This window comes from Rutilus rutilus, assembly GCF_951802725.1.
Source record: "Rutilus rutilus genome assembly, chromosome: 20".
Taxonomy (NCBI): domain Eukaryota; kingdom Metazoa; phylum Chordata; class Actinopteri; order Cypriniformes; family Leuciscidae; genus Rutilus; species Rutilus rutilus.
The window spans coordinates 13,275,774-13,298,589 of record NC_140225.1 but is presented as its reverse complement, the minus strand read 5'-3'; the positions used below and the strand labels follow the sequence as shown (position 1 = coordinate 13,298,589).

The window sequence follows — 22,816 nt, the reverse complement described above, 5'->3', positions numbered from 1 at the left end:
ACTACCTATGGAGACAATACATTTAGAAAATCCTTGGAGGACAGAATGCTCTGCCTCTGCTGCAGTTTGTGTCTCAATGTCCAAGATTGTGGGAAGTGTGTTGGAACAATACAAAAAAAATGAAGTTGAAATTAGGGCTGAACGATATATCGTTATCGTATCTATATCTAGATATGAACTTTCAAGATATTACTATCGAAAAAAGCAACGATATAGACGATATAGATTTCCCCTCTCCGCGCTCGCCCTGCATACAACTCTGGCAGTCACAACAAACATCAGTTTTACGAGTGCCCTTGAATGCACCGCTAAAGCCAGCGCGCACACACTACCAGGGACGTGGGAACTATATTGTGAGAGGGGGGGCGGCGTTTCCATGGTGACGCGTCATTGCTTGTCACGTGACACACCGCAGCAGCAACAGGGCTGAATGAATGATGATCTGCTTTTATGTCATTTTTCCTTTTTTATTCAGAATATTCACAAATGTGTTAGCTATGGCATGAAATATTTTATATTCCGATTGTCAAATACATGCAAGTGGAAGTATATTGTTGTTCAAACACCTTTATAACGATCGCGTTAGTTGAGCTGTATGCGCGATGGGCGCCGCCGTGTTAGTTTGTGCCGCAGACGCAGTTCAGAGAATCGGATCTGTTGGATTTACAACCTCTATATGTTTACAACACGTGAATTCATCCACTTCTCCCGAAATACTTAAAAGTAAGTGGCTGGTGAACTGGGAATAGAATAGAGTAAACATTGAAGTTACTTACACAATGTGTATCTGATATGAATAAAATGGAAAGGATTATTATTACCTCTTCCATAGACATCAGTGTGTATTTTACAAACTCTAAATGTATTGTTTTTTTAGTACTTACGTAGTCATATCGTATTGTATCGAGATATCTGGCATGAAAATCGAGATATGAAATTTTGTCCATATCGTTCAGCCCTAGTTGAAATGGCGTGGACTTGTACCACAAAAGAGATTAAGTGCATTTGGAAAACATGTGCCAGATTCAATTATTTAGTATGATTGAATTACAGTAGTCAACATTTGAAGTGGATCAAATTTTTTGTATCAAACCCCCTTGTCCTAAGACAAGAACGGGTATTTTTCAAAATTTGTGTATGAAATGTTTTGATCCACTTCAAATGTTGACTACTGTATATTAAACAAAATAATTGAAACTGGTCCAATTTTCTGATTTAACTTAGTTTTGTTCATTCATTTTTAATTGTTTTTAATACAGATTTAATCGAATAATCCTTTAATTTCATGGAAATAAAATGGCTAATTAAATCCGCTTTCATTTTGGTTTATTTTGCAGACTGATGATTTAAAAAAACACTCTGTTTATTAAACATGTAAGAGGTTGAAGTTCTAAAATGGTGGATGCATTACAAAACATCTCCTCATTTCACTTCCTCATTTTTTTAGTCCCTTTATTAAATTTTACGTTCATCCTTTAGATCTTGGAGATTTTATATATACACTGTAAAAAATTTCTAACCCTCCCAAATCAAAGATTTCAAGTGACCGATAACATCTAAATTTTTTTATTTAAATTATCTAAATCTAAATTATAAAATTAAATGTACAGATTTTCACTTGGGCCAATTGAAATTTACAGAATTTCACTTGGGCCAATTGAAAAATTTAGATGTTATCGGTCACTTGAAATTTTTGATTTGGGAGGGTTAGAAATTTTTTACAGTGTGTATATATATATATATATATATATATAACACACTTAGAATAAATTCGATTCAGCCGCCAACTCTTTGATTTACTTTTCCCCATCACTGATCAAACTGAATTTTGAATTAAGCTCTGTGTCACCTGCTTGGAGTCAGAGGCCATTTCATTCCCCAGTTCACAGCATGACTGCTGATTTCTGGGTGTGATGGGGTTGAATAATGCTCTCCTTAGACAGCAGGTGAGGCTGAACTCGCCGAGTTTTTCCATCTGTGAGTTGCCGTGTCAGGTGGTAACTGGTAGTCTGAATGCAAGGCACACACACTTAGACATTTGATGGAATGGCACAGCTGGACAGAAAAAAAAAAACAGAGCAAACCCCTTTGCCACAAAAACAACAGTTTAGGTCTGGAGCTGTTGGATGGCTCAAGCAGTCAAATGTGTTTGGACTTTTCAGTATTACCATTACAAATATTTACAGCCATTTGTCCATTTACAGAGCCTGCTTTATAATGCGACTTTTTTTTTTTTTAAATACACCAGTATAAACTAATTTAAAGGATTAGTTTACCCAAAAATGAAAATTCCTTCATTAATATTTACTCAACCTCATGTCAAGCTGTAGAATGACAAAAACGCACCATAGAATTTTGACTTGTGCTATATTCCAAGTGTTTTGAAGCCATACAACAGTGACTGCATGAGAAATGACTGAAATGCTGTTGTAGTGTACATGTACATTTAATTTGAGCTGAACTGAATGATTAATTGAAAATTTCTGATTCGTTCACATCACTGCTTCTCTTATGAACATGCCACGCAGAGCTACTGTACAGAAGATGTCAAACGGCATTTCATAATGCTTTTACAGTGCTTTTTTTGTCATTTTGAAGCTTGACATCCCCAGTCTTCATTCAGTTATGTTAAATTGAAAGCTGGGGCCACGGATACTCTTCAAAAACCTTTTGTGTTCTACAGAAGTAAGTTTGGAACAGCATGATGGTGAGTAAATGATGACTGAATTTTTATTTTTGGATGAATAGTGTGGCTACATGATGTTGACTGGCTCTGTACAATCATGCATTGAAAACCAAGCTGAATGTAGACAGACATTAAGATCTGCTCAGAGCAATATGCCAGAATCTAGCGTGCATTGAATCTATCCTCACCTGTGCCATCAATCAGCTTCCCACCCGATAGTCAGTGATTGAAGTAATGAACTGATTCCCTCTCTAAATATATTACATTTTGATGTGAATGAAAGATGTCTGCTTCACTCTTCCTGTCTCGGCATCACAAAGTAGACTTAATTAGATTATTTCAAGAAGTGTCAAGCGATGTTTGTGATAGAAACAGTTTTTACCGCATTGAATATTTAGCCCACACATATGGGTTTGTCCAAATGCATGACGTTGTGCATTGAGCTGTGATGAAAAATGTTTTTGATTTGTTTTGACACCCAACCATGGATTGCGAGTGTGTGGCCTGCTCCTGTCGTAACACAGCACTGTGGAAATTCATTTGTTCCACTCTGTAGCACACAGTAATGAAGGGATAAAATAGTCCTTTTATTTTGTGCTGAAGTGAATTGTTTCTTTTACGCCTTCCCGGCAGCTGGCGATGACAGCGGTCGCTTGCGCAAGAAACGTTACTCACCGAGATGCCGTCTTCTCCATTTATTTTGCCGAAAGTATTTGAATAATGTTTTAATGATTGATGATGCTACCTTTTCTTGAATTTACTTTATAGCAATGTTTTGTTGTCATAGCAGATTGGAGTTTAAATATGGTAACCAGTGAATTGACTAAAAAGAGAACTTAAGGGCTTAAGGAGCATGTTCTTTTTGCAGTTTTGCTAACTTGAGCAGACTCTGAAAGTGGCATTTCCCATGAATTGGGTTTCTCACATTTCAAAGGATGCATGAATTTAAACTGTGAAAAAGTGCTTAACCTTTAAACAAAACTACTGTCATACTAAATTGAGGTCAAACTAAATATTTAGAGCTCTTTTATTATTTAGTTTGAGGTTTTGCAATGGTTACCAGAAGTTGTCCAGCATCCAGCACCCCAATGAACTGAATAGCAGCAGAAATGTATGACTGACTTATGTGATTTTAATACTTGGATACAGATGAGAAGGAACATTTTAAAATGTTTTGTTTCATAGTTGTTACTTCAGATATCATAGGATCTGTGCCATGATGAATATTTAACCGGAAATATATCATTTGGTATTGGGACACTGAAATGTAAAGACTGAACCCCTTACAACATGAAATGATGAATGGACATAGATTGCAAATTTAATGTGCTCTGAACACTAAGCTTGCTTATCTGGCATGTCGCTGCTAATAGCTTGTAATGGGTCGTGGTCTGTAGAAGACCAGCTGTTGAGGGGAAGCTTCGTGAAGCTTGGCTGGACGTTCCTCTGTGCTCAGCGTTCTCTCACACCTGCTCCCTCACCCAGTTGACCCAAGAGCCAGAATTCCCTAACATGAATCACAATCTGTGTCAGGTGAAAACTCTGGCTTTGCTTGAATATTCAACAAAGGTGTCGTGATTTGAGTTATTGTAGCACTGGGAATCCAGTTACAATTCTAACATTGTTTGGTTTAGATTAAAATCATTGATCCATGTCAATGGTTCTATCTAGGCTAACCATTTTGACATTGGATAGTTGATATCTTTTTGTTTTTATGAGGGTTTATTATCTATTAGCTGCTCAATGCTGACATGTTCAATTAAGGCACTAACACTCTAAAGGAAGTTACAACAAATATTGAAGTTCTAACTACTAGTGGTCGACCGATATTGTTTTTTTGATTGCCGATATCTTCGAGAGCAGGGTGGCCGATGGCATATATATATATATATATATATATATATATATATATATATATATATATATATATATATATATATATATATATATATATATATATATATATATATATATATATATATATATATATATATATATATATATATATATATATATATATATATATATTAAATGTTTATCAGATATTCAGAGATTTGTTTAAATTATGTAACTATGCGCATTTACTGAATGTTGACTGTAAATGATATAGCCTGAATGTTTGCCTTTTCTGTTACAAATAATATAAAAGCAACGTTTAACTTTTTCGCATAACATTTACTTTCTTTGTTTATCAGTTCTGTCTAACAAAGTATTAGATATCACTGACAGAGATCGTAAACTAATGAAGACGGAGAATGTGAGTGAGCGCTGTCAAAATAAGTCCCGCTTCCAACACATCGGCCAATCAGAAAAACGTATCGGCCGATGCCGATATTTTAAAAATGCCTAATATCGGCCGATATATCGGCCATGACGAGATATCGGTCAACGACTAGTTCTAACAGTGTATGAAATGGTAATAAGTGATTATATATTTTTTTTACAGTGGAACATTTGTGGTTTTGATCCTCAGAGTCATGTTTTCCTGGGCTTGTTGACCAGATGCTTGTCCAAATAAGCTTTGGAAGTGGCTCCGCTAGCTGAATCGGCCCTGCCTGTCCAGACTGCACATTTATTTACTGCTAACCTTGGCAGAGGGTTGGGTGTGAATTATTACTAGCTCTGTGTTTTGTTGCATGGTTGTTTGTTACTCATGGGCTTGGCCTTGACACAATTGACAGAATACCCATATTTTCCGACATTTGTTATCAAGGGAGGTGGCTCTCAAGCTGACTGTTTTGTTGATGCCAAGCCTCCTGTAGATTGGGTAATCTTCACCAGCTTTCTTTTTGCTCTGGGCCTTGTTTTGCCCTGGTTTTGTGGAAATGATAAAGTCTGCTCAGACTTTCTTCTTGCGTTCATGGTCTATTTGCTTATCACAATACCAAACTGTCAGTAGTGGGTACCAATTTTAGTGGAATGTCTTAATTCTAGATACCAATTTAGATGCCATAGCAATACAATATGCTAATGGAAATATTATTTTGATTTGAGGTAAAAATGTTTTAGTTTGTGTTTGATATACTACTGATACTGTGAAAAGGCTTGGTATAAATCTTTTTTTTTTTTTTTGTATTGACTTCCCTGTTATATAATGAATAATAATTACTTTAGATGACTGTGGTCATATAAAACAATTGCTGTCCTTTCTTTTTATTTATATGTCCATCATTGTTATCTGTTTGGAATCTAACCATCAGTTAGTTCTTTTGAATTATAGCTGTCAACAGTTTTTAAAATGATTGAGAGAGTTTTTTTCCAGCATTTCGTTTGATATTATGCTGCTAGAATTCCCTTGAAAATGATTGGATCTGATCAAACTCAACAGGAGGAGAGAGATATGCAGAACAACACAGGCTTCTGGTCATGGAATCTGTGGTTACTACAGCAACTAGAAAATGAACTTAATTATTATTATTGGATTTAATACAATGGAGAATACATTTGATTTGAATTTAATCTTGAGCTTTTAGGTTTGGCAAAAAGTTATTTTTCACTCCTCTTGGAATCTGCATTAAGAAAAATGTCAGAGCCAGTGTACTATTACTGTTTTATGAATGTTTTACTATAGTACCACTGACTTACTACAATGACCGTAACTGCTTGCATACATACATTTCTTTTGTTTGGTTCAATTACTATTTTAACCTGCACAATATGACTTTATGCTCATGATCTGTTATTCTCGTTGGCAGGATGACTGGAGTGGCATTAATTCAAACAGAATTCAATCACACAGCAATGCAGATGATAAAGCCCACAGCCTAGAGACTCTTCCTCCAGGTAAGAGCTAACCTGACAACCCATGTGCATAATCAGCTCATGTCAGGATTAGAGTTTTCTTTTTCCGTCCCAAAATGAATAATGGAGAGTTTCTCAGGGAAACGCTCAAAGATGGACTTTAATGAACAGCTTGCACAAAACAGGGCATTCGGTTTTTCTTCTCCCATAAACAGGACTTAACCTGAGGTTATTTGTGGATGTAGGTGTAGAAAATCTCACTTGAAGGCACTTAAAAATGCATGAGAGTGATTTGAATGTGGCTGTATTACTGGCAGAAGACAAGAAATTGGTGTCTTGACTTTATTCCCTTTTGGAAATGTACTTCATTGCGATCCAACTGAACTAGCCTGCTTAATACATTAATATATGATATGCTTTTTGTAGACTTCCTGAATTTAAAAGCAGTATGGTAGTAGGGTTGTGACTGCGAGTGCATTATTTAATTAGTTCGTTAGTTTCTGTGGCATGCAATCGCTCTGGAACTGAGGTCCACGGAGAGCTGTTCTATTAAATTTGTCAAACATCAGATTATATTCATGTGTCATTGCATGCCATACATTATGTTTCCTGTCTGCTACTGTTCTCCCCCAGGCACTGTTTCAGGGAATCGTCAGCATAGTTTCTTGTCTCCCTGTGTTACTACTGTAATTTAGGTCACCCAAAAGATTTCCACAGAGCTGAACATTCACATAGGGAGTACCTGCTTTCATTTGTAATAATTAAGTTTAAAAATTGCCATCTGCTCACCCTTATGTTGTTCCCACTTGATTTATCTTCCTTTTGTATAACATGGACATAACAACTTGCTAAACAATTAACAATACAATTTTCATTTTTAAATTTTGCTTTCAAAATTATTTTTACATTATTCTCGGCAATAAAGTATTCTTGTCGCTTGATAAACTTATGGTTGAGCCACTGTAGTCACTTGGACTATTTTAAACTTTGTCTTTACTAACTTTTCTGGGCCGGCAAGTTACAGAGAAGCTATGGAGGAGTGAGACTCAAAAAGATTTAATCAAAAATATCTTAATTTGTGTTCCCAAGATGAACGAAAGTCTTACGGGGTTGGAACAACATGAGGGTTCGAACAGAATTTTCATTTTTGGGTGAACTAACCAAAAAATGTATTTTTCTTTTTAAAACATATCATGAACATATTTATTTAGAATGCTTGTTTGGTGCACTAATTGAGTCATGGAGGTCTAAGAAGGTCCTCATCATTTTTAGTAATAATAAATGTATAATATTTTGCTGTCATGCATGAAGTATGTGCTTACTCTGGGTAGGATTGAGGTATAGATAATTTTGCTGTATAGTATTTCAGCCTGGAAAGTGGTGATGTTCACATCTTCCCTCTTATTCCCTGTCTATGAGTGCATGCTGTGTGTCGGAGAGCACTTTGTCTCGAATCTTGCAGTGTCAAGTGAAGTGTGTAGGTCGCAGCTGAGACGCTCTGTTCTACTTTGAGCATCTAATTAGTCTGATGACAGCCCCTACAGTTCTCTGCTGTGGGACGAGCTAGCGACCTCGCACAAGGAGAGTTTGTGTTTTTTTCTGGCTGTTTTCGTTGAGCTTTCAGTGGTGTTATGCATTGTATTGGAGATGCCAGACGTTGATACTTTAGCTTTCTGTGGGCATCTTTCTGGTCCGGAACAAGGTGATGTGTTGACTAGTTAAAAAGGTGGGGTGGGGGGACTTGCATCGTTTATTTCAAACTGTGTGGCCTAACTTTTGCATAACTTTACTTAGTGTTTGAAAAATTGTTAAGCTGAATTCTTTGTTAGTCCACTTTTTTTGTTCTTTTCATTAAAAAAGTTATCGTTGTTTTGTACATATTCCTTGATGTGTATATATAATGTTAAAAACTTAAAATATAAAAAAACAGGCTTTTTTATTATTATTAATAATGATGATGATGATGGTCATTTATATCTTTTTAAATTACATTATTAGGCATTTTTTTATTTGTCTATTCTATTCTTGTTTCAGCTTTATAAAATCATACATGAAACTACAAGATGTTTATAGACATGAACATGATAGAAACATGGTTTATGGTGTAGTAGTGTATAATGAAGTGGTAAATACTTGCAGACCATTATCTTTTCCTTTTGGTCCTGCTCCTAATTTGAAGCATTTTCCCTTGTTCATTAACAACTCCCGTGGCAGTGGTCTTCTTGGCCTCTGAATCGATGGTAGCGCTCTGCCGGAGAGCTGGCATCGGTGGCATGTAATTCTCAAGCAGGTTGGCCTAATTATAATGCAGAAGATGTCTGCCAGAGCCCCGCTAAATTAATTGCTTATAGTCTTTTGTAATGATAGATAACATAATCGAATTCTGCCACATGTTTCTGAGGTCTAAGTATCATCCTAGCCATCTCTGCCATTTAACTCAATGTCAACATGGTCTGTTAGCTACCACTGCTGCCATGTTATTGTGGGATTTGACTGACATAAAAATGGAAAAATAACACTTTTTTTTTTTTTTTTTTTTTGTTCAAGAGGAAAAGCTGAGCTTGTGGTTGGGAAATAATTTAAAGCAGACCGTTATGGAATTGCTCCATTTGGCAAATATCCTCATATATTATCATTTGGCAAATGTCTTCTTTGACAGATTCACCTGGGTTGTAATCAACTAAAGATGTCTAGCCAGCTCCTTTCACGTTCTTTTGGGCAACTGTGATTTATAATGTAATAATGGGCAGCAGTGCATTGGTTTTTTTTTTGTCTTGGCTAAAAGAGACGATTCTGAGAAGCATGAGTATTTCATTCAGAAATGCACAATATACTTTTGTTCTTGATTATAGTGTGGAAATTTGTCCTTGGTAAATGACAAATATGATGTCTTAAGTGATATTGGTGTCTTCGGACATCTACGTACTGACAAATTGATAGTTCCAGAGTTGTTCAGGTGGAAAGTAGCCTATCCGTATGTTATAGTAATCAATCCACAGTATTTGATTTATGTGCGCACTGGGTAAAAATAAGCTTTTTTTCCTAATGGAAATTGCCATAAAAACAAATTTTTTTTTTTTTTTTTTTTTTTTTGCAAAGATCATCTGACATCCGTTTAATCATCTGTTTGCCACATTTTTCAGGGAAGGTTAGGTGGCAGGACTTTGACCAGGACCTGTACGTGGGAGCAACTGCGGTGAGGCCAGGGCAGGATCCATACGCCCGCAACAAGTTCAACCAGGTTGAGAGTGACAAACTCAGAATGGACCGCAGTGTCCCTGACACCAGACATGACCAGTAAGTCCAAGTCAACGCTTTAGCTCAACTCAAGAAACGAGTCAAAATCTGTTCAAATGCATCATTAAATGCATTAATTTAATTTGATCAAACATTGATAATTGCCTTAGGAGCTGTTTACACTACACAGTTTCAACTAAAAATGGAAAACCTTTTGTGTGTTTATTTACATGACCACAGCATTTGGGGGACCTGAAAACGTAAACGGTACCATTATCGTCTCCGTGTTAACTACAAAAACGCAAATTTGTGAAAACTGTTATGTCAGGTGCATGCGTATTACGTGTTCAGTCTATAGGCGCGTAGTTTTTCTTTACAAAGAGACATCGGCAACGACTGGCCTGGCAGCATAATGCATCTGTTTCGAGGATCTGTGTGAACGGGGTTAGTTTTGACAGCGTTGTCTTCTGTATGCGAAAAACCGCAAATTAATTTTTGTTTTAGTTTTTAGTACATCGTTGTCATGTAAACGTACCCTTAATCTTTTAAACAACTGAGAAGATAGTGATCAAACTTCATTTGAATAAAAATCACCTGTGAAGTTCTCGAATCTATGCTTATTAGAGTCTATGTATTAAGTACGTTATTATCTCTGACAGACAGCATGTTTGAAGCCTTAGGCCGCTGTTTTCTCCCTCTTCTCGGAATCATCCGGTATTGTGGGGTTTTCCAGGATATTCGTGTACTCGTGTTCTCATAAATGCCATCCATGTATTGTGCATGTTATTTTTTTTGACAGACATCAATGTCGTGATATTCAAATGGTGTGGATTTTAAAACCGATGGATCGGAAGGTAGTTGTTTATTTCTTTGCCGGCAAGTATTTGGTGAAGTGATTGATTGCCATGAGTGTGTTATCAAGGTTTTTAGTTTTAATATTCCAACCGACAGTCAGCCTTTTGGTGGGCATAATAACGTGCGTGAAGGGTGAACTGTTTGATTTTTGGATAACAATAAAATGTGCTGGATATGTTCGAAATGCTTATTGCGTAGTTTATTATACTTATTTGACTGGATGAAGTTTATTTTGTGTCTTAAATTACATCTTACTCAGAGACTGACATGTTTGGCTTGTCAAAAATGTTGCATTCAGCTGTCGCATTGAACATTGAAAATCAAGTTGTTTTGTTTTTTACACCAGGAAAGGAGTGGTTTTGATGCACAATGTTGTTTATAATTTCTCTCTTATAATAGAAATATTTTATTTAAACCAATGAAAATGCAGATCCTGTTTTAAATAATTGTGAAAAATCACTTTTTAAAACTTCTTTCAAACAGTTTTTTTCAGTATTACCCATTAGCAGATTTTGACTTTCATAGTTTTGTTTCTCGTTCACTTCATTAGTGATTGGAAGTTTGGATCATTTTACTGACTCTGATTTTTTTTAATCTCATTCAGCAAAATGAACTCTTTCGTTCATTTCAGCAGATTTTTGATTAATCCAAATTCTCCCAAAACGTCTCCAGCCAAATTATGAGAGGCAGAAATTATTAATTCATTATTTCGTGACAGCCACATAGGCTCTGTAATCTGTGCAAGAAACAGAAATGATTAGTTCACTTCCCAAGACTTCTGGTCCAAGTCATTCGTTCTTTTGTCACGTGACATCGCCATAGGCTGAAGCTATGCAGTCTTTAATGGAAACAGAAATGATTAGTTCACTTTCCAAGTCTTCTGGTCCAAGAACTTTTGTTCTTTTGTTCACTTCGCGGCTCAGTATTACAGTCTATAGGTGTGTCGACTTGAAGCGGCGCTGTGCTGACCGATCAGTGTATGACATCAAAGTACCGCGAGAGTGATTAGAGCGCAAAGGGCTTTGTATGCTTTCGAATTGCTCTCGTAGTACTTTGATGTCATTCACCAATCGGTCTGCACAGCGCCGCTTCAAGTTTTTTTTGCATTGGAAAAACATGAATTATTTTCATTCATTCCAGTTCCTAGCATGGGTCTTGTTGGGCAGAGTAAATGTTGAAATTAAGTACTATGTAATGTGTTTTTGAGCAAGATGAGAGACTTGAGGGTAGAGGTCTACATGGGTCCAAAAATTTGTACCCGAACCCAAAGAGAATGAACAGACCTGGACCCGTCTATTATTTGAAAGTTGGACCCGATCGGCACATATTCCACAACAAATTGCTATTAACAGGTCAATATACAAGTTGCGAAAATAAAACTTTTTGTCTGACCTAATGTTAGTAGCCTTCTCCCTTGTACCTGACTGTGATGCATACAATCCTCCTTGCCAAGAAAGTTCCATCCATGTTATTCCTATCTTGCCGATTGAAAGAGCATGCTAAATTCACTCATTATTACCTTTAAAAGTCCACTTGCTGTCAAATGCGACTTTGCAGTTTTGCTTTTTTTTATGCATCTCGAGTCAACCTAAGATGGTTGATTCATAATATTATTATAAAAATGGGAGAAAGAAAGTGCAATGCGAGGTATGGCGTAATAAGTTCTGCCTTCTGAATAAAAGAGCCAATTGTCAATTGGTAAATTGGTCATTTTGTGTTAAATGAATGTCATTTGAATGTTAAACAGACCCGAAGTAATAGATTTGGACCCGACCAGGCTGACCATTTAAAATATAGACCCGAACCCGTACGGGTCTCGGGTCCTCCGTGAAGACCTCTACTTGGGGGAGATTGGTTAGTGTTTAATGATCACTTATGTTGGGATTTAGAGGAGTTTCTCTTATAATGTGAAGTGAACATTACCAACATTAAAACCTTTAAAGGAGTCATAATGTAGAAATTTCACTTTTCCACGAGAATCAATGTATGTTATGATTGCATAATGATTGTACACTGGCCGGGAAGCCGATATTTAAAAGTGAAGCGTTTGTTTACCTCAGGGTTTGTAAAATAGGCCACGTGCACGCGCACGAAAAAACGAGATTTTGATTTCTTCCCCCTCTTGACGTCAAGACGGGGGAGGATATACCAAATATGGACACCGCAAACCTATGCCGCGGGAAGCCCGCCCCTCTCCCCCTCTCCCCCTCAGATTCAGTTTAGTCGACTCGAGAAAGATGGAGAAACCGAGTGCACACCTGAGATGCTCTGTGGTTGACTGCCACAAACAACATGCAAATGTGTTTTATCTACCAAAAACAGACGAAACTATCAGGGAACAGTGGAGGAAATTCATTTTTAATGACGCTGTCCCAACAACTCTTTCAAGTGGCGTATCGTTAGGTGTGTGCGCTAAACATTTTACACCGGAATCATTTCAAATTTGGGGCAATATCAGGCGAACTTGGCCTCGAAGCTCCGTTTGGGAAAAGGTGCCATCCCCACCATCAGGGACTTGCCAGAAATTGAAAAGGTAAAACTGTGTTTTTTATTGCTCTACTGTGGTTAACAAATAGCAGCTAACTGCTAATGCGGTCACTTCTGACCGAAAAATTTTCTGTTTTGAATTTTTTAAAATCACAGCTTCATCGGAAGGTTATGATACTTGGTGACTTTTATGGCATTAGGTATGTGAATACAAAAAAAAATTGAGGTCATGATCCGAGCATGCTAAGTGGTCGTAAAAAAAATAGTCACACTCAGTGTCTTCGGTCAAAAATGACCGACCCATAGGAAATGAATGGGAAATTTACAAAAACACAAAAATTCTCTGAATTTTTGTCTGTACAATCTACAAATCGGCCACGATTCTAAAAAAAAGTACACCGCAGTAAAGGGGTGACACTCTACAACATCAAGAGTGCAAAAAATTCACACCCACCCACACACACACACACACATACAAACACACTTTTATACACATACACACCAATAAATTCAGATTACAAAAAATCTGTTTTGAATTTTTAAAAATCACAGCTTCATCGGAATGTTACAAAACTTGGTGACTTTTCTGGCATTAGGTATGTGAGCACAAAAAAAAATTGAGTTCATGATCCGAGCATGCTAAGTGGTCATAAAAAAAATAGTCACACTCGTGGTCTTTGGTCAAAAATGACCCCCATAGGAAATGAATGGGAAATTGACAAAAACACAAAAATTCTCTACAAATCGGCCACGATGCAGAAAAAAAGTGCTCAGTAATGAAGGGGTGAAACTCTAAAACATCAAGAGTGAAAAACATAACATAATTAATAATTATAATTAATATATATATATAATTAATATAATAATTATTAAAATTATTAAAATAATAATTAATAAAATGTTATAAACCTTGGCAAAAAGTATTATTTGAGAATTTCTAAAAAAATACATTCAATCCACATCTTAAAAGTAAGTAATTTGGTCCAAAACCAACTAGAATTCACAAGCATCTCCATTTAGAGCTATACAGGCATCTAGTGGTAAACCCATGCAATAACATGATTTATTTCATTTTATGTTTAATAAATTGATTTATTTTTTTATTTTTTTATTTTTTTCTGAAAGCCTAGTCTCTATTTTAACCGAAAATACTGTATATAAAAAAAAAAAATTTGAAATTAAAAAAAAAAAATTTTAATCATTATTTTCAATGGCAAAAAATGGACTATAAATAATGCATAAATATTAATAAGTTCAATCAAATTGTCTCAAAATACTAAATTAAAAAGAATAAATATTATAGAACAAAAATAAATTGCATTGGTTCTTACTGGGATGGAGGAAGTTTCATTTTTAGGTGTCCGGTCACTTCTGACCGGGAAGGCACTGAGTGTGACTGCTAAACGAAGACTCTCTGAGGGTTAAATGCAAGTATGAAAACAATATACCACTAAACATTATTAGCCAAACTCATGCAAAACATGCAGTTTGAAAATAGCTTTCAGTTAGTGGGGCTTCTGTAAGAATGTATCTGGAAATGGTGTATTTTTTCTACGACCAATCAACGCGCCCCTCATTTGCATTATTATAATGACCGTCCACGACAGCCAAAACATCGCATCAGATCTCGCGAGACAATAATGCCTTTAGAAATAAGGGTCTGAGGGGCTCTGTGTTGATTTTTTTTCCACTTTTCTTTTTTAGAAGTGCCTGAAAGACTATAATAGAGCATTGGGTATCCAAGGTAACACAACATTATGACTCCTTTAACGTTTTAACAAAGTTAAAAGTAATAATACTTGAATATATTTTTAAATATGGCAAAGCTGAATTTTTACTCCAGTCTAATATGCTGATTTGCTGCTCAAGAAACATTTCTTATCAATGTTAATGTAAAATGTAAATAATAATAAATAAATAAAATTTAAAAAGTGTATATACTTAATAAACTTAGATAAAAAATAAAATAAAAAAAACTTAAAAAACTGCTTAATATTTTTTGTGGAAACTGATGCAATTTCAGGATTCCTTGATTGAACAGCATTTATTTGAAATGGAAATCATTTGTAACATTATGAATGTCTTAACAGTCACTTTTGATCTATTTTATACATCCTTGCTTAATAAAACTATTAATTTCTTTAAAAAATAATCTCATTTACCCCAACATTTTAATAGTAGTCCAAATAAATTATAACTTTTAGCATGCTTGCTTTTTCTTTAGATAGATCACTTGATCAATTCTGTTATATTTCCACTACACAACAGTTTTGACTAAAGTTTACAGTTTGGTTTATGTAAGTCCATTTCCAAAGTGATACTTTTCATAATTGAATTAAGTTTAGAGAAGGCATCATTTAAAGCGAAGTAACTCTCATATCTGAACATTAGACACAGGCTACTCACCATAAAATCTAATAAAAACCACTTCCTTGTTAATCATTTGGTTCTTTAGAGCATTAAAACACCCTTTCCACTAATATTGAATTTGACATTACACAGATTATTTGCCCTACATGTGTGGTTTCTCCATGGCCTAATATGTCTGTTTTTTTATGTAGTGTATCTTACAACACATAGTCAATGAAAAGAACAGTGTCAGTGCTTTTTTGTGAAAGTCATTCATAATTATTGTACTAAATTAATTTCTGATTCTCATAAAGAGAGGCCTGTCATTTGATGGAGAGATGCTTACACAGCACAATGATAGAGAAATGCAAGAAAAGCACTTCTCTAGCAAATCAGTGAGTCTTTCAAAACTTGGTCTTCATCTCTCTGTTGGTCGTAGTGTCATTGAGGTCCAGATTGTCTTCAGGGCTTAAATGGCTGTCAGAGATGTCACCACAGGATTGACTATACTGAATCATCAGGGTGTGTATGAATAGAGCAGTGAATATATAAGTGCAAAGTAAATGAATTTTGAACTCTTTTTTTTTTTTTTTTTTTTTAATGGGCCACTCACCCGTTCTTTGTATCAAATAATATGTTACAAAATGCAAATGTTGAGCAAAAATATACATTATGGATTGGACAGATTTAGTTTTACTTTGCATTTTAGGATTCGTTTTAGTTTTCCATCAACTTTTGAAATAATAGTTTCTCATTTTATACTGTTTTGCTGAACTTAATACTTTTTCTGCAGTATGTTTTATCAAACAAACTTGGTTTGCTAACTTGGGCTGCTTTTTTCACATTTGCACTTCAAAAATCCCTTTCAGTGTTCAACAACTTGGCTGTTCTGAAGTTTATTTTTAAAAAGATCCATAATTTTATTCCAGTCTTTTTTTAGTTATGATTATTTTGACTATACACATGAAGAGGGCATTTCCGTGCAATACAAGTCTTGAAGGTATACACTACCATTCAAAAAAAGGTTTTTGAATTGTCTTTTGCTCACCAAAGCTGCCTTTTATTTGTATGTATTATACATTTTAATTGTTTTTTACTGTCAAATTTGATAATGACCTCAAACATTTGGACAGTGAGGGAATTAGTAAAAGACAGCAACAGGCTGTTGAATTTTGTCAGAGAGTCAGAGAGAGAGAAAAATTGTCATCTAAATTCTTTTAGTCTCCATTAGGAGTCAAGTCACCTTTATTTAAATAGAGCTTTATACAATACAGATTGTTTCAAAGAAGCTTTACAGTGATAAACAGGAAAATAATGAGTCAATGATGCAAACAGAATTCAATTCTCCTGTAAAGCAGTCCTAAAAAGACAATAGTAAACGGTCAATATTCAGTTGAAATCAGTTCAGTGTTGATTTCAGTTTGGTTCAATAACTGTAAAGCTCATCAATTATGGAATGAGTTCAGATCATTTATAAAGCATCTCTGGAGAAAACCTGTTATCGCCCAGCTCAGTTCAGTTCTCATATAAGGGGCTGTTCGCACAGAACACATTTTTCCATTCCATTCCACTACGCTGCCTTTCCATTGGTTTTCAATGTAAACACGTGCTAGACCGACGCCTTTAACCGTTGCGCTCGTGTCTTGCGTCATTTGCAGCGTCTCGCGCATGACAAGGCATTCTAAAAATGTGGCGCTCAAGTTAAAAGGTCAATTAAAAAAATTAAAAATAAAAAAGGTAAAAAAAAACTTGTCTCTAGACCTTGCACAATAACAGCAAGAACGCGTTCTGTGAACCGGCCCTTATAGTGTCAGTGCATTCAAGTCAATAATAGTCAAATATTAAGTGTACATTTAGCCTGGGTTTCCCCATGCTGCCTTGCCATTTTTATTCACGCTGCTGGGCAGCCTGGACACCATGGACCAGACTTTCCCCTCAAAAAGGGAACCAATCACAGAACGGGGAGGGAGCAGCAAGACGATGACGACATCTATGCGACACACCGAAGCAGTTTGTTTATATCTATGGATCCAACATGGCAGCAGACGCGAAGTTACCTTTCGATGCAGCCTTAGATAGTGTTCTAAGTAGTTTAGTCACTGAACGCCATCGTGTACACACAAATCTCTGACCCATCGTCTTCTTCCTCGTTGAATTTCTGTCGCTCTACATACGTCATCTGGTATAATTGAAACGATTGGCTATGAGCTACGTACAGGCGCATTTGATAGACATTCGTAGCGCCCAATAAACGGCTCTGGGCATTCGTAAACCACGTCTCAAATACGAGAAAATGAACATGTGGTTCCCAGACCACGTCTCAATGAGACGAGGTCTGAACCTGTCTTTTTAGTGCAGTTTGAACATGGCTTAACTCTTGAGTTTCTAAAAGCTTCACGATCCTTATAAATGTTATCTGGGCACCCGGGCGTAACATCATTAGGGCTGCACTTAGCTGAGACTGAATCGATTGCATGAGAAAATGAGGTTTCCATCAAACACTCATGTTACTGCTGTGTTTTAATGACCAGCTGTAACTGCCTTTTGTTGTGATTTCTTCACACAACCACTTTAAGCATCTTCAGAGGAAACGTGTTTCCTTTATCTCTAAGGGCTGATGTAAACACTATTGGGGGTTGGTGGTGCTTAATGAATATAAATTGGTGAATTAGCTGTTGTGAACGGTATGATGAATTAGTGCTCTTTTTTTAACTAGGTGATGTTAGGCAGAAACAGATTACTCTGGATATTTCAAGGATGATGTTTGCTGGGTCCCAGCGGGTCCTTAAGTCTTATTTTAAATTCAGTTTAATCCAATTCAAGGTCATAAAAATCACAAATGGTATAACAAAAGTCTTAATTGTCCCCCTGTAGTAAGTAATTGTATCCCTTAAAGCTCATTTTGATCACCAAAATGTCATGCCTTAAAATAGCTTGAATGTAACTCTACACCCTTGCCTCATTTAGTATACGTGGGTCTATAAATATGCAAATTAGCCCCGCCTCCACTCAGAGATCCACTTGCTCAACTTTACTTAAGTTATTGTAGTAAATGCTGCACAATGGTATCGCTTTTTACAACGCTGGACAAATAACGGTTATTAATATGATTAGCCTTTTGTTTTACTACATTATCAAACAGCTATAATGATGTGTTGCTAATGTTACACAAACCATGTTCTCAGTCTGCCTTCTAAAAATCAGCAAAGAAACGCTTTGAACAACATAGAATGTCAGTGGAGATGAGAAAGGCATACAGTTCATCATAACATCGTAATATACATCATTCATCCGCTACATTGTTAAAAGTACCCGATTTTTCATATCAACAGAAAAACATACTGGGATAACCTTTAAGACATTATATGCTAAAGCCCGCCCGTATGTTGACGGTATAAACAACATTAAAAGCTTGATTTTTCACCACAGGGGGACTTTAAATTTGGTTCTTAAATAACTCTTGCCACCACAAGAGTTCTTAAATTTGTCAAGCAATTGCTCATGATGTACTATTGATGAATTATGACAATGTTTACGTTATGGTCTTTATATTGTAATATGTTGTAGATGGTTGTAAGAGTGCATATTTTATCTCCCTCCCTTTTTTTCGAAAGAGCAACTGGAAGTAGTAACCCATAGATATTTCAAAATAAGTCCCTATGTATTTTGGGCTTGTTTGGAATTAAAAGTTCCACATTATTTTTAGAGTCTTTTTTTTTCTGGGTATTATTGGTATTTTGGTGAAAAAACAAACACTACGTGGCATTTAAATCAATGAAACCTCTTGAAACCGGCTTGTCTTTCAGTCACAGGAGTGTTATTTAACACCATGTAGATTTTGCTAGTGTCGGCACTTGTCTTTTTATTATCTTTATTAAAACTGACTATTTTATCAGCAAACTTCAATATCAGTCAGCCTCTAATTGGTATATACTGATACATACAGTAAAAAATTAGGCTATATATTTAATAATTAAAAAAATAAATTAACTTACAGATAACTTGTTTTGCAGTTGAATACCACAGCTGGTTTAATTAAGTAAAAGAATCAGATATACATGACTTATTTTGAGATTGTATAGGGTTTTTTTTTTGTGTGGACTTAAGGTATTCATTTTATTTGTGTCGGTCTTAAAGATTGATTTAAAAAAATACTGATGCCCTGTGTTTGCCAATATAGCAAAGGCTTTAGTTCTGAAAAAAATATGAATTATTCATTTATTTTATTTGCTGTTTTTCGTTGTTTCATACTTTGGTTAAGTATGGTTTAATGAGGGGTTTTGGTTATGTAACAGATGTGGACATGGCATTCATTGGTCTATTAAAGGGTTTATGGAGAAACACTGAAAGCGAAGTGGGTAAGAGCACACTCCTCAAACATTCCGTGCCATCGCCACTGTCTGTGGTCCTGTCATGTGGACTGACACCGTGTTTGAAAGCGTGTGAGGGGTGGAGGTGCAGACGGTTTAAGTTGGCCAGCAAGTGCTGTCTTCAACCATTGTTTCCACTGAAAGCGTGCAGTGCAGGGCTGGGCTCCCAGGACTCGCTGATTTACTGCTGACATGCAGGAAGACTTGTCAAGAGGAGGGCAGCCCTCTTGTCGGTTCTCCGCTCAACATAAACAGGCTGCTTGGGAGATGCTGTCCTCTTAGAAAATTGCCCTCCCATCACACAGGGATGAGCTTGGCCCTTGATAAAAGAATTATAACAATAATAATAATTAAAAATAGTCTTCTGCTACATTTTGACCAGTAAATGAACCATCACTAACTTGTGGGGATTTGTGGTCACAGGAAGGAATGTTCATTGTTGGCGTGACTGTGTTGTTTACAGGTATTGCAGCGAGTCGCTTGGACACTTCAAGTTCCTGACCTCAAGGCTTCCAATTTCCCACCTGGCGATGTGAATGTACAGTTTAAGAATTGGATGTTTGTTTCTATTTAAAAATCCATCCTATAATTCTAGGAATCCAAGTGCCCTTTTACCACCGGATTATGATTTGAGGAAATGCGGCAACTCTTCACCCTTCACACAGGCCCTCCACCTTTGCTGTTTTTAGATTGTTGTTTTTTAATGAACATGCACTAGAAAAACATCTTTGACAGCTGCGGAACATCTCACGTTTTTTCTTTTTTTTCCCTCAGGGTCTAACACGGTTAAAATGTAGAACAATGCACATATATGGCTGATAACCAATAAATGAATGATTTATTCAAATTCCGTACGGTTTTGTCGAAATAAATTAAAAAAACAAACAAAAAAAACAATCATTTAAATACCACAAGAGAATTTAGGCATCACAACAATACTATGTATGACATGATAAATGGATATTTCTTTTGATATTTTATAAGTCTTTATCACTTAATTATACACTGCGTCGTAAACCATTTGTCTGTCATGTTAATTGCTATGAAAATCTGCTTTTAGAGCTTTTAGAAAGGTGAAATGGGAATAAAAGCAGTTTTACAGTGTCCTTGTTACACATTACATGTAACTATAAATTATGCATAATTACATGCAATATGTAGTTAATTCATATTAATCAGTACTTAAATAAAGACACCTTAAAATAGTGTAACCTTAATTTTATTATTAATATAATAATGCCACCACAAATAAAAACAATAATACAAATATTTTGTTATTATTATTATTATTATTATTATTAAGTGGGTGTAAAAATGGGAAATAAGAATGTATACTATTGATTTCTATTATTATTATTTATTATTATTATTATTGTCTGTAAAAACGGAATGAGCTTGCATACTATCCTGTATCATACAGTACACATACATTTTAAGAATTATGGTGCAAATAATTGCTGATTATTAAAGGTCTATACTATGTAGACCTAACTAACTAAAATCAATTATTTTAAATTCAATACAAGTGAATTGAGGCATCACAACATTATAATGTACAGTTATAAAATACTATAGTTTGACGTGATTCATAAAAAAGATTACATTTTATTTTTACCTTTATGATCTGAATGTAAAAATAAAGGAAATAAAGGAGCGTGCAAAATATCCAATATCGTACAATACCGATACAGAAAAATCTGGCACAGATATATTGTGCATCCCTAAACAATGTGTTTCGAGACACCTGTCGTGCCATCTAGCTCTGTTTTAGTTCGTATGAACGCTTTTGGATGGAATTGAATATTCTGCTGTCTGGGAACAACACTTTATTTATAGTGCTTCACTTAACCCAGCAGCCGATATTTGCATCAATAAGCCAGTAACAGATCTCTGAATGATGAGAACATGCAAGTTTTTTGGAGATACATCAAGCAGCAAGGACATCTGTTCATCTTTTCTTTCTTCACTCTCTTGAGCGTGATCTTTTTAAGCTAGCCTGATTTTCAAAATCTCTCTGAACTGAGTTCTGGCCTTTTCTTACAGAAAAACTACTGTGTGCTTTGGCCAGTGCCTGCCTGGCTTTTGGGAATATCTCACAGTGCTGCCAACCGCTGCAACTGGCAGAGCAGTCATGAAGTCATCGACTAAAGTCTCCATGAGCCACATAAGCAAACATTGACCCACTGTTGTATGACTGCCACACAGACTGTGTAATTAAGATGCGTTTCTCGCTCACACTGCCCAGTCCCATTTCCTCTCTTTGTGTCAGTATTTCATATCGATCTGATCCCTCCAGGTCCAAAGTTTTAATATTCACATTTGTACAATTACAGTGAAATATTTTGTCTGCCCACCTCTCATGATAGTGAATGCAACACTAGAAAGGGAAAAACACTGGATATATATGGAAATAAAGGCTAAAGGTGCATTACAGGTTGTATAAAACATGATGAACATGTTCTCCATGATCTAAATAGCATTTGATCTTCGATAGAAGAAAGAAGCTTCAGAAAGATCTGACCGTCTTTACAAAGTCACGTTATCAATAGCACAAATTTGATTAATTGATTAGTGAGCTACAAATAGTGCAGGATCTGAAATATGTCCTACTCATTTTACTTGACAACGTTTCTTTGTTTTACATTTTTCAAAATGTATTGAATTGAAATGGGATTTTAAATCCCAACCTTTTCGAAGTGGTCTCAAATATTTGGCCTCCAAATGTGAGGAGGGGAAATGGTGTTGAGTACATAATGGTTGACTGGTTTATTCTTGACATTGTAATCTCACGTCAGCTGGATGTTTGTTTTAGTCATTTGGCAAGGGGTGTTACTGGCACGGCTCTCAAACGTTGTTGACTGTAGTTAGGTTGGACAGAGTTCAAATTGCATTGTAAATGGATGTGTGTTTGAAAACGTCACGTTTGACCTGAACTGAGCAAGATCAAGATGTTCAGATCATATTCTGGTATGATTTCCCAGACACTTCTTCTCATCTCTTCCTGAGAAGGTGGGTTATAATGAAATAAACAGTAGCTGCAGGGGCAATGAGAGCTCAACAGAACAGAAGTTTGAACTCAAGAGCTCAAGTC

General features: G+C 35.8%; 1 protein-coding gene across 2 annotated transcripts in view; it reads left to right on the top strand.

The window, feature by feature from the left end:
- galnt2 (UDP-N-acetyl-alpha-D-galactosamine:polypeptide N-acetylgalactosaminyltransferase 2) overlaps positions 1–22,816 on the top strand; it is an 80,829-nt gene that overhangs the window by 35,877 nt on the left and 22,136 nt on the right. For both annotated transcript variants that reach the window (XM_084390599.1, XM_084390598.1), the window contains exons 2-3: positions 6,382–6,469; positions 9,571–9,724. In XM_084390599.1, coding sequence (XP_084246725.1) covers positions 6,382–6,469; positions 9,571–9,724 — 242 coding nt within the window. The remainder of the gene's footprint in view (positions 1–6,381; positions 6,470–9,570; positions 9,725–22,816) is intronic.